Below are 13,818 nucleotides of genomic sequence, written 5' to 3'. Positions count from 1 at the left end.
ACTATATACATATACGTGAACTATATACATATGAACTTGTAATATAAACCTATACTAATAAACTTCAGTTTTAATATTTTGGATATCAGGGTGCTATATAAGGGGAAAATTGAGGTGCATGGTCCAAAGATGAGGGAGAAGATGTAACTCAGAACGTAAGGAGCCAACTCTGTGAAAAGGAAAAGGATGCCTGGATGGATATAAAAGCAAAGATATACAAGGGAATAAAAGCTACTGAGAACGTTTTGTTCTCATCCTGGCAGATCTTTCATCCTATTTTCTGAGAAAATCAAGAGGAAGAATGTATTGAAAACTGAGAGTTCATGGAGGATAGATGGGATGGAGTGGCTCGACAGTGGATCAATCAGACCTTGAGCAGCAGTAGAGCCCAGTTGGAATTTGATACCGTAATTTATTGGAGGCCAGTTTTGGATAATTTTGTACTGTGCCATTCTCTAATGTTAATTACTCAAGAGATGATTAACCAATTTGTGGTATACCATGCATCATGCTTTTTCATATTTTCATCTAATGCTTGCTTCTGAAAAATATCATAATTTAAACTCTTCATCAAAGAGAAGATTAATACAAACAAGAGAAGGAACTAAAATGAAATTTTCTGCTTTAAAAAAATTTATAAAAGATTTAAGCCTTGTAGTTAATAATTTTTGAAATAAAACAATGAAAGAGAAAAAAACATTGAAACAAATGGTAAAATAAGGTTACAGGATCTTGATCCTGTGTGGGTTGAATTTATCCATGCTAACCCGGTCCCTCATGACCAAAGTTAAATTAAAGCCACTGTTGCTATATTTAACAAAATAAAATCTGATGAAAAACAATTCCTGTCCAGTGTTTCTTATTCATGTTTCTGAGTAAAAATTTTATTCTTTACCTAATTTACCTGCATCCCAGAGGTTACAGACATCTGTTTGCCCTTCTGACAACCATGTAGTTGACGAGATAATGGAAGTAGGAATTGTCGGCAAAACTGGCTTTGGATCATCCTCATAAAATAACATCAGGTCCTTATGGAAAACAAGAGAACACACATGAAAGTAGAAAAATAATTAACCCCACTGCTTCAATATGCTACAACGAATGGACAATTTATAGAGATACAATGTGCCTCTATGTGCTAACATCGTCGTAAATACATTTTGACGGAAAGAACTTGCACGTAAGTTATCCACACGTGGGTGTCCACTTAGTGTTGGGTGGTATTCTGCCCTTAAGAATCCCCACTCCCTTTGCAGCAACATGGATGGACCTAGAGAATATTATGCTTAGTGAAATCACTTATATATGGAATCTAAAAAATAATGCAAATGAACATATATTCAAAACAGAAACAGACATATATACAGAAAACAAACTAGTGGTTACCAAAGGGGAGAGGCAAGGGGGAGGGGCAAATTAGGGGTATGGGATTAAGAGATACAAACTACCATGTATAAAATAGATAAACAACAAGGATATACTGTATAGGACAGGGAATTATAGTCATTATCTTGTAATAACTTTTAATGGAGTGTATCTGTAAAAATACTGAACCACTATGCTGAACACCTGAAATTAACATAATATTGTAAATCAACTATACTTCAATTGAAATAAATAAATAAATAATAAAAAACTATACCTTCCAAGTATAAAAAAAGATTCTCACTCCTTGCTAAAGACACCTGGTACAGACAAGCAATGATTTTGTTTGGGGCATTAACTTTCCCTACCACTCCTTGAGCATCCTTATAACGTACTATCTCAGAGGCCAATTATTCTGTTTTATTGGTAATAACAAAGCTACCTGTGTGTATCTTTTATCCATATTTAAAATTTTAAACTTTTTATCACGGAGTAAAAAGTAGACAATAATCCAATCATGTAGGTTAAACAACAATCAACTCACAGCCAGTCTTGTTTTATTTACCACTCATGTGTTTTATTTTGAAGCAAATCTTAGATATATCACTTATTTCAACATGTATCTCTAAACGATAAGAACTCTTTAACAATAATAATTATTTTACACCTGTAAACTTTACAATAATTCCTTAATGTCATCAATTATAAACTGTTCAGATTTTCAATTTAACCTAAGTATCATAAACAGGTTTTTCTACAGCTAGTCTGGAAACGGATCCAAACAAAGTCTACACAGTGGGACTGGTTGACCTGTCTTTCTTCCCCCATGAATGGGTTGACCTGTCTTTCTTCCCCCATGAATGGGGGATAATTCTTTTTGCCGTACTTTATTGAGGTATAATTAACATACAGTAAATGCAAAACCTTAAGTGTAAAGCTCAGTAACTTTTAGCATTATGTGTATATTTACATAACCACATTTCCTTGACTCCAGAAAGTTCCATCAAGCTACTTTCCAGTTGATACCATATCCCCGCCACCAGTAAACGGTATTCTACCTTCTATCACCATCAATAAGTTTGCCTGTTCTTGAACTTCATATAAATGTCATCATACCCTATATATTCTTTTGTATCTGATTCCCACTGCTTAACATAATATTTGTGAGATTCATCCATATTTTGTGTGTATCGGTAGCTTGTTTGTTTTTCTGTAAGAAGTATTCCATTGCATGAAAATATCTCAATTTGTTTATCCATTCTCCTGCATATGGACATTTGGGGTGTTTCCATATTTCAGCTATTATGAATAAAGCTACTATGAATATTCTTGCACAAATCTTTTTGGGGCCAAATGCACTCATTAATCCTGGATATTTACACAGGAGTAGGATGACTAGGTCATAGGATAGGTTTATTTTTAACTTCATTAGAAACTGTCAAACCACTTTCCAAGTGATTTGCCACTTTTCATAATTCAGCTTTTATTCTGAAGTCATTGTAGATTCATATCCAGTTGTAAGAAATAATACAGAGAGATCTTGTGTATCCTTTATCCAGTTTCCCTTAAAGGCAACATCTTGCAAAACTATAGTACAATATCATATCTAGGATATTGACATTGATATGATCGAAATACAGAACATTTCTATCACCATAAGGCTCCTTCCTGATGCCTTTTTATTACCATGCTCTGCTCCCCACAACTACTAATTTATTCTTCATTTCTGTAATTTCGACATTTGAAGAATGTTACATAAATGGAATCATACAGGATGTAACCTTTTGGGATTGGCTTTTTTCACCTGGCATAATTCCCGGAGATTCACCCAAGTTGTTGCATGTATCAGTAACTTGTTCCTTTTTACTGTCAAGTAGTGTCCATGGTATAGATGTATCACAGTTGGTTTAACCTGTTATAGGCCATCTAGATTGTTTCCAGAATTGTGCTATAATAAAGCTGCTGTGAACACAGTGTACAGTGTATGAAAGTAAGTTTTCATATCTCTGAGATAAATGCCTAACAGTGAAAATGCTGGGTCTTATGGTAGCTACATACTTAGTTTTATAAGAAACTGTCAAACTGTTTTCCAGAGTAGCTGTACAATTTTACCTTCCCACCAGTGATACATGAGTGATCCAGTATCTCTGCATGATCACCAGCATTTGGTGTTGTCACTGTTTTTTATTTTAGCTATTTTGATATTTCATATTTCAAAATTATATATTCCTAAAGGCTAATGACGTTGATCTTTCCATCTGTTTATCTGTTACCTGTATTTGCTGAAATGACTGTTTATATCATTTGCCCATTTTCTAATTGGATTGTTTGTTTTTTAACTGTTGGGTCTTGAGACTTCTTTATATACTCCAGGTATTAGTTCTTTGCTGGTTATGTGGTTTGCAAATGTTTTCTCCCAGTTTGTGGTTTGCCTTTACATCCTCTTAACAGAGTCTTTCACAGAGCAAAATTTTTCAAATTGTGATGAGGTCTGACATCATTTTTGTTTTCTTTTATGGATCATGCTTTTGGCCAGCCCTAGACCCCAAGACTTTTCTCAAATATTTTTCTTAAAGTTTTATAGCTTCTCATTTTACAGTTAAATCTGTGATCCATTTGGAGTGAATTTCTGTATAAGGTTTAAGTTGAGTTTCATGGTTTTGCCTATGAATGTCTAGCTGCTCCAATATCATTTGATGAAAAAGTTATCCTTCTCCTTTGAATTTCTTTTGCACTTTGTCAAAAATCAGTTGGCTATATTTGTGTGGGTCTATTTCTTGGTTCTCAATTCTGTTCCACTGACCTAAGTGTCTCTCTATCAATACCACACTCCCTTGATTACAGTAGCTATGCAGTAGGCTTTAATATCAGGCAGAGTGATTACTCCCACTTTTTTTTTTTTTTTCCCAAGATGGTTTAAGCTATTCTAGGCCCTGTGCCTTTACATACAAAATTTATTTATTTATTTATTTTTAAAAATCTTTTGGTCATGCTGTGCAGCATGTGGGATCTTAGTTCCCAACCAGGGATCAAACCCATGCCCCCTGCATTGGAAGCACAGAGTCTTAACCACTGGACCACCAGAGAAGTCCCTCCATACAAATTTTAGAATAAGCTTATTATCTATGTCTACAAAAACTTTGCTGAAATTTTAACAGGAAGTGCATCAAACCTATAGAGTAATTAGGGGCAGTTTTACTATGATATCTTTACTTTGTGGAGTCTTCCAATCCATGAACATGGTAGGTGTTTAATTGGGTGGTTTTAATTTCTTTCATCAGTATTTTATAATTTTCAGTATACTGATCCTGTACAGGTTTTGTTATAATTATACCTAAGGACTTCATTCCAGGGAAGTGATTATAAATGGCATATGTCTTAATTTCAGTTACTGTTAGTATATGTTCACTGTTAGTATATAAAAATGCAATTGATTTATGTATGTTGATCTTATATCCTACAACCTTGTTGAATTCACTTACTGGTTCTATGAGGTTTGTTGTATCGTTTCCTTGAGATTTTCTATGCAAACAATCATGTCACCTGTAAATAAGGACAATTTTATTTCTTCCTTTAAATTCTGCATGCTTTTCCTTTCTTTTTCTTGCCTTATTACAGTGGCTAGAACTTCCTATACTATGTTGAATAAGAGTCCTTGCCTTGTTCCTTATCTTAGAGGGAAAGCATTCACCCTTATTTATGATGTCAGTGTAACCAAAAGTGGGGTCCAGCTGCCGCTCAAAAGCCAATAAAGAGGCCATACTGGTGAAGAGGAAAGTTTGCTTTATTTTGGATACCAGCAACTGGGGAGGCGAGGGTGGACGTCTGTCCAAAGGTCGACTCCCCCCCACTGACAATCAGTGAGCAGGAGCTTTTATAGGCTTAGGGAGGGGGCTACATGCAGAAACAGCACAGTCAACTCTGACAGTCATCTTGAAATTGGTCATTGGTGGTCTGATCAGCGTCATCTTGATTGTTTTAAGTACAGTTAATCTTCAGTTCCAGGATCAGTTTGTTCCCATTTCCTTGGGGCCAATTCTTGGAGTTGTACCAGCTTATGTCATGGCTACAGTCTGGTCATCATGTAGTTAACCTCTTCCACCTGGTGGGGGTTTCAGTACCTATAAGACACTTCACAGGATACGGCTCAGAATATTATCTATAGCCCTTGAGAAGGAGCTTAAAGGTCCTTGACTATGCTCAATGACTAAACTATTATTATTTGGTCTTCTTTGACTGTTTTCCTTTGTTTCTGCATTTCCTCACTTCTCTGATTAAACTTATTCTTTGGCTAAAGCTTTTCCACAGACAAAAGGCAGGCTGAGGACATGGAGGGCATAGACCATAGGGTCCTGTTCCATTATACTAGCTGTAGGTTTTGTATAGATGATCTTTATCAATTTAAGGAAATTCCCTTCTATTTATAATTTGTTAAGAGTTTTTATCTTAAATGGGTGTTGAATTATGTCAAATGCTTTTCTGCATCACTTGACATAATCCTGATTTTTTCTTCTTTAATGTGTAGATATGATGAACTACATTGACTGATTTTCAAATGTTGAACCAGCCTTCCATACCTAGATCAAATCCCACTTGGTCATGGTATATAATTCTTTTTATACATTGTTGGATTCAACTGGATAAGTCTTTTTGAGGGTTTCTGTATAATTTCATGAGAGGTAATAGTCTGTATTTTCTTTTTTCATATATTTTTAAAAATTTTTATTTATTTATTTATGGCTGTGTTGGGTCTTCGTTTCTGTGCGAGGGCTTTCTCTAGTTGTGGCAAGTGGGGGCCACTCTTCATCGCGGTCCACGGGCCTCTCACTATCGCAGCCTCTCTTGTTGCGGAGCACAGGCTCCAGACGTGCAGGCTCAGTAATTGTGGCTCACGGGCCTAGCTGCTCTGTAGCATGCAGGATCTTCCCAGACCAGGGCTCGAACCCATGTCCCCTGCATTGGCAGGCATATTCTCAACCACTACGCCACCAGGGAAGCCCCTCATATTGTTTTTGTCTGGTGTTGGTATCAGGGTAATACCTCATAAAATGAATTGGGAAGGGTTCCCTCCTATTTTCTGGATGTAAAACTCATGCTAATCCTTCTTTAAAAGTTTGGTAGGGAATTCCCTGGCAGTCCAGTGGTTAGGACTCTGAGCTTCCACTGCAGGGGGCATGGATTCAATCCCTGGTCAGGGAACTAAGATCCCACAAGCCTCACAGTGTGACCAAAACAAAAAAAAAAGTTTGATATAATTCTCCAGTAAAACCATCTGGATCCAGAGACTTTTTTTTTTCAGGACACTTATAAATTCAATTTTTGTAAGAGCTGCAGGTTGTGGTTCATCTTGTTTGAGTTTTAGTAGTTTGTACTTTCTTAGAAATTGTTCTATTTCTTCTAAGTTGTCAATTTTATGAGCATAAAATTGGTAGTAATACTTTATTGTCCTTTTATGGCTACAAGAACTGCAGTGATATCCCATTCCATCCTGATATTGGTGATTTGGATCTTTTCTCTTTATCTTTGTCAGTGTTACTACAGGTTCATCAATTACATATTTTTCAAAGAACTGGCTTTCTGTATCATTCATTTTCTCTGTTAACCGCTTTCCTGTTCTCAATTTCACTGATTTCTGCTCTTTACTATTCCCTTTCTTCTGTTTCCTATAGGTTTATTTTGCTTTTCTTAGATTTTTTGAAGAAGGAACTTAGATTATTGATTTTAGACCTTTTCTCTCTTTTTTTAAAAATTATATTCCTCTTTTCTAATTTAAGCGTTTAGGGCTATAACCTTCCTTCTCACCTCTACTTTAGTTGTGTCTCATATATTTTGATATGTTGTGTTGCCTTCTCATTTAGCTCTATGTATTCTAAAATTTCCTCTGAGCTTCCTCTTTGACCTATGGATAATTTAGAAGTTTTTCAATTACCAAAAAAATTTTAAGGTAAAATTCACCCAATTCAATTCTGATCTGTTGGGTTCCGGCAATCTCTTCTCATTTACATCCCTATGTTCTTTCTCTGATACTCAGAATCCCAGGTGTCAAGGAGCCCAAAGATGAAGCAAATAAAGTACCACATGATTATTATTTGATTCACGCCACATTATACTCACATAATCTCAGATAAAAAGTACCAACATCTCAGAATAAAAATACCAACTGAATGAAAGGTAAATTTTATTTTACATTTTTAGGGATTATTTTCTTTAGTTCACTTTTGTCTTATAATTGTGCAAAATATTTCCAGGGTTCCAATGACAAATCTAAAAACAAGGTATAATCAAAGAAATCTAGCTATTTCCCCTCTCTACCTTGTTCCTTCTGTCCCCTACCTTCCTTCCTTTTCTTTTTTTTCTTTTTCTGTATTTCTTTCTTTTTTAATGTTATGGTTTATCTTTACATGTTACTTCTTTAATATAAACAAATGGAAAATCCAGGAATGGGGCCAAATATAAATGGGAATTTATTATGTGATTGAAGCCACATTTCAAATCAATGGGGAAAAGACAGATTATTCAACAAATGATGCTCAGACAACTGATTATCATTTGTAAAAATAAAATTTTTAAAGTGGATCTCTAGGGACTTCCCTGGTGGCACAGTGGATAAGGCTCCATGCTCCCAATGCAGGGGGCCTGGGTTTGATCCCTGGTCAGGGAACTAGATCCCATAGGCATGCCACAACTAAGAGTTCACATGCCACACCTAAGGAGCCCATGTGCCACAACTAAGCCCCGGAACAACCAACTGAATAAATTTTTTCTTTTTAAAGTGGATCTCTAACACTCTCCATCTATCAAAACAAATTCTTGATAGATAGCATTTAAATACATTTTTAAAATTAAAGCATAAAAAGACTGGGATAGTTTCTTACAAAAATAAACATGCTATTACCACAGAGCTCAGCAACTGCGCTCCTTGGTATATACCCAAAGGAGTTAAAAGTTTATGTCCACACAAAAACCTACACATCATTGTTTATAGTAGCTTTATTCATAATTGCCAAAGGTTGGAAGCAAGCAAGATGTCCTTCAGTAGGTGAATGGATTAATAAACTGTGGTATATCGAAACAATGGCATGTTATTCAGCACTAAAAAGAAATGAGCTATCAAGTCATGAAAAGATATGGAGAAATCTTAAATGCATATTACTAAGTAAAAGAAGTCAATCTGAAAAGACTTCACACTGTATAATTCCAAGTATATGACTTCCTGGAAAAGGTAAAATTATGGAGAGCGTAAAAGAATAATTGGTTGCCAGGGGTTAGTGGGGAGGAAGGAGTGAATAGGTGGAGCACAGAGGGTTTTTAGTGCAATGAAACTATTCTCTATATAATAATGGCAGATACATAACATTATACATTTGTCAAAATCTTCAGACTATACAACACCAGGAGTGAACCCTAATGTAAACTATGGTCTTTGGGTGATATTGAAGTGTTAATTTAGGTTCACTGATGATAACAAATGTACCACTCTGATGAGGGATACTGATAGTGGGGTGTGGGGTGGGGATGGGCGTATATAGGGAAATCTCTGTACCTTCTTCTCAATTTTGCTGAATCTAAAACTGATCTAAATAATAGTCTGTTAAAATAAAAAGCCAAGGTGACATTTTATAAAGTCTTAGGCTAGAGAAAGTCGTTTTAGAAATGACTTAATATCTAGAAGCTGTCAAAAAAAAGGCACATTTGGGGCTTCCCTGGTGGCACAGTGGTTGAGAGTCTGCCTGCCGATGCAGGGGACACAGGTTCGTGCCCCGGTCAGGGAAGATCCCACATGCCGTGGAGTGGCTGGGCCTGTGAGCCGTGGCCGCTGAGCCTGTGCGTCCGGAGCCTGTGCTCCGCAATGGGAGAGGCCACAACAGTAAGAGGCCCGCGTACCGCAAAAAAAAAAAAAAAAGAATACAGCACAAGATAAATAAGTACTAGGGATGTAATGTATAACATGATAAATATAATTAACACTGCTGTATATTATATATGAAAGTTGTTAAGAAAGTAAATCCTAAGAATTCTCATCACAAGGAAAAACGTTTTTTTCTTTTATTTTGTATCTATATGAAATGATGGATGTTTACTAAACTTAACCGTGGTAATCATTTCATGATGTAAAAAGAAAAGAAAAGAAACAGAAAAATTCCTGGCAGCTATGCATTCTATTTGAAGTTGTGATAAGAACTAATTTTTATGTTTACTGTTGATAAAGAGATTTTTTTAAATGTCCATTTTTTGAGGCTGCATTGGAAATCCCTTACAATTTTAAAGGAAAACCACATACCCTTGACATCTTGGCCTCTGTCTCTGCAAGTTCTCTACCTCCAGGCCTTAAAGCAGCAAGGGTGGTGCCCTCACTGTCCAACAGCGTTTTCTTCAATACTAGAAATGTTCTCATCTGCACCATCCAACATGGTAGCCTCCAGCCATATGTGACTGTTAAGCATTTGAAACGTGGCTAGTGTGCCTGAGAAACTAAAGTTTTCATTTAATTTTATTAATTTAAATTTAAATAGTCACATGTGTCTAGTAGCTACCTTAGGGAAGTTGTAATATTTGCGAACAGAAGGTTGATTATTGAGACTTCTATTAAGTGTGTGAATTAGTCCCCTGTTCTTTCCCTCCTTGTGTTTAAATCTTTTTTGAAAAATTAATAATAATGGTGATAATGAAAAAAGAATACAGCAATCTATATGTACTAATATAGAAATATGTCCATAATATATAGTTTAGTGAAAAAAGCGTATTTTGGAACAATTTACATCGAATGATTGCATTTATTATAGAGAAAGATGAAGATATATTATTTAGTCAAAAGTATGCATATCTTGAATGAATGAGCAGTATATCTTGAATGAATCCATTTAGGTAAAAAATGTATGGACACAGAAAATTCCCCCCCCAAAATTCATAAAAATCTTTGTAATGATTGCCTCTGAGGAAGGGAACTGAAAGAGTATAGAGAAGTAAGAAGAAACTTTGTTTTTCACTCTTTACCCTTTTATATTGTTTAAACTTTTTTCAACAAGTATTTTCTAACTTTAAAAGAATAAAAGCCCAAACATGAAAACAAAGGACTTTTAAGCACAAAGCAATGATGCAGAAAAGCGGTAAAAGGATGGTGAATTAACATAATTAGAATAAGTATAATTTCCATTTCTCTAACAGCTTTGATGAGTTCAAATTTTTGCAAATATAATAAATTATATGCTAATAGATCCAAGGATAAAAACTGTTTACTCTTCACCTAACAAATAATAAACAGAGGCAGTAAGACGTAAACAGTTATCTTCTGTCACTAGCGATTTAGTAATGCACAACTACACTGAAGGCTTCGGTCAGATTTACTTTTGTGTGAACCAATTTATAGCATCCCTAACTGTTGCTATGGAAACAACTGAGACCAAAAAAATCATAACCTCATTGTTGAATCTCCTCAAGCAAGAAAAGAGGAAGGTCTTTTGAGCTGGTGAAAAGCTACAAATAGTCTTATTAATTAGCAAATTTAATAATAAAAATTCTGGACAGTACACAGAGAGAAAACTCATCCAAGTGTCATAAATTTAAAGGCTTTCCTTAGTTTTGACGGTATCAGAGGCAAGTACTATTCTGCTTTTGAAAGCCCTATTCTGTTAAGAATTTTATTTACTGCTTTTAGATCATTTTCACATTTGTAGAAAGAAAATAGTTAAAAGAAGTTTCCATTTAAAGTTTTTAAAAGATTTTTTTAAGCACTCCTCATTTTTCCTAAGCAATCAACGATATCATTTCTTTCTCATTCTGTATTAAAAACATGAAAATTTTAACGTAGATGCAGTACATTTGGCAACAACAATTAGATTTACTACTCAACTTGGTAGGTTTTGTCTTACGCTACAAAAGCAGATTACTGAAGAGGACATATTGGATTGCATCAAATGTTCATGACAGTAATAACAGTAATGCTTGTCAGTAGGATGATGGAATAGTGTCCTGATATAGTAATGCTCTGAAAAAGGAAAATCTAGCTTTAAACTTCTTTTGAGATAAGGGTACCATTTTCTGCTCACAGATATAAGACGTGAAATGATGTAAGCCAATTACGGTGGGTTCTTCTAAAGTAAGAAAAAACAATAATAATGAGAATTTAAAGACTGATTAAAAAAAAAAAAACCACTAGGTGATATTTTATGTCTTTGTTACCCTCTAAAGCACATAAGATTATTCAAGTCTATTCTCTTCTTTAAAAGCCATCAGGAGCAAATAAACTGATCACAGATTTTAAAATCATTTTGACTTAATGTCGTATCTTTGAAAATAACCTATGTATTTTCAATCTGTGGACTATTATGCAATTAAGAAACAGTGAAATTTTAATTTTATGTACTTTTCTGAGCTGCTAGAAAATCTTGTAAATCCAATACCTAGTTGGTTGGGGAAAAGGGCTGGGAACAGAAGGCCAAGAAATAATTCCAACCCTCCCTCACAGGAACTGTGGCAGAACACTAAACAAAGCATTCTGAGCAGAAGGCCAAACAAGCCTGTATCACAGGAAAAGAGGGGAAGGGAGCTAATACTGAGCGTCTACTCATTCATTCATTTCACTTTTCATTAACAAGAATTTGACAACTGAAGATTCAATAATGAATAAGACTAGAAAGGTCTCTAAAGCACCTGAAGAGGATCTTTCCTTTTAGTAGGAGAAACACACATAAAACAGAAGAATGAATCAATGAGATAATTTCATACAGTCTTGAGTGGAACAGGTTTCCAGTCAAGATGGTTCTATGTGTTCATATTTCAGGGATATGTGTTCTCCAAACACATAGTAATGAAGAGAAAATACAAAGGTGAGAATTAAAGGTACAGTCATGCTAAAAGACAAGATGAACATCTTCACGGATGAGAGCACGAACACAAAACACATGATGCTAAGGAGGCTGAAGCTGTGGACCTTTGGGACTTTGGGTCCAGAAAAAATCAGAGAAAACTAGAAGCTCAATTCCAGAGAGGTAAACACAGATTTACCACTGTGGTGTGTTAGTTTCTGACCATCCAAGATAGGAGTGCTGAATATGGGCTCACTGCTTGAAACTACGCCGGGCATTGAGCTTCACTACTTACAAAGGAAGCTGAAATAACCTGGCATCAGTCACAGCCTGGGACTATGGCTTCTAAAAGTAGTATACAAGCAGGTGAGAACTAAACTTCACTAGCAACTGAGCCACAGCATCCTGTGGTCTGGGGACCGGATCTGCAATATCTCTGACATGAGCAAAAGAAAGGAGCCCCAAGCTGCCTGGGTAGGTTCTGAATGTGCTACGTAGTCCCAGGTGTCAGGAGGAGGCAAATGAAAAACTGTTAGGCAGGAAAGGTTAAGGACACTCAGAGAATAAGAAAGATAAAAAACTTGAGCCACTCAAGGAGAGCTTACAAACCAGTTTTCCAAAACACAGAAAGAAAACTGAACCCACTCCTGACAAAGTGAAACTAAGAAATCTAAAAAGCATATAAAACTAAGTATATTTAGTTCTCAAAAAGAAAATGGAAAGGATAGCATTAATTTAAAGAAATAAAAAAAACAAGAAGCCAAAACAGGCAGAGATGAAATGAGTACAAATGAATATCCTGTAAAAAAGCAATGCAATAGCTATCGAAATAAAACACTTAATGGACAGGGAAAATTCTAGAGTGGACAGAGGTGAAAGGAGAAGAAAATGAACTGGAAGATGGTTCTGATTAATTACCTAAAATGCAGCATGGAGACATAATGAAACAAAAAACTATTTTTTTTTAAGTTTTTTTTTTTAACATCTTTATTGGAGTATAATTGCTTTACAATGGTGTGTTAGTTTCTGCTTTTTAACAAAGTGAATCAGCTATACATATACATGTATCCCCATATCTCTTCCCTCTTGCGTCTCCCTCCCTCCCACCCTCCCTATCCCACCCCTCTAGGTGGTCACAAAGCACTGAGCTGATCTCCCTGTGCTCTGCGGCTGCTTCCCACTAGCTATCGGTTTTATGGTTTTACGTTTGGTAGTGTATATATGTACATGCCACTCTCTCACTTTGTTCCAGCTTACCCTTCCCCCTCCCCATATTCTCGAGTCCATTCTCTAGTAGGTCTGCATCTTTATTCCCGTCCTGCCCCTAGGTTCTTCATGACCATTTTTCTTTTTTATTTTTTTTACAAAAATCTACTTTTAAAAGCAGTTGTTGGGGACAGACGGTTCCTAGACTTAACACAATGACTATTTCATAATGTATGCAAATGTCAAATCACTATGTAGTATACCTGAAACTAACATAATATTGCACATTAACTATATTTCAATAAAAATTTTAATAAAATAAAGCAGTTGAAAGACATAGAAAATGAGAGATTAAGTGGCCCAATATATACCTAAAAGAAATTAATCAGAAAAAAAAAATGTCAAGGAAATAGAGAAAAAAATATTATTTGAGGAGTTATAT

At 35.5% G+C, this 13,818-nt stretch overlaps 1 protein-coding gene across 1 annotated transcript in view; it reads right to left on the bottom strand.

Moving 5' to 3' along the window:
• ENTHD1 (ENTH domain containing 1) overlaps positions 1-13,818 on the bottom strand; it is a 99,319-nt gene that overhangs the window by 40,549 nt on the left and 44,952 nt on the right. Inside the window, exon 5 of the mRNA XM_019945098.3 lies at positions 905-1,028. Within this exon, the coding sequence (XP_019800657.3) occupies positions 905-1,028 (124 nt within the window). The remainder of the gene's footprint in view (positions 1-904; positions 1,029-13,818) is intronic.

This window comes from Tursiops truncatus, chromosome 11, assembly GCF_011762595.2.
Source record: "Tursiops truncatus isolate mTurTru1 chromosome 11, mTurTru1.mat.Y, whole genome shotgun sequence".
Lineage (NCBI taxonomy): Eukaryota > Metazoa > Chordata > Mammalia > Artiodactyla > Delphinidae > Tursiops > Tursiops truncatus.
This window is presented reverse-complemented; position numbering and strand designations above follow the sequence as displayed.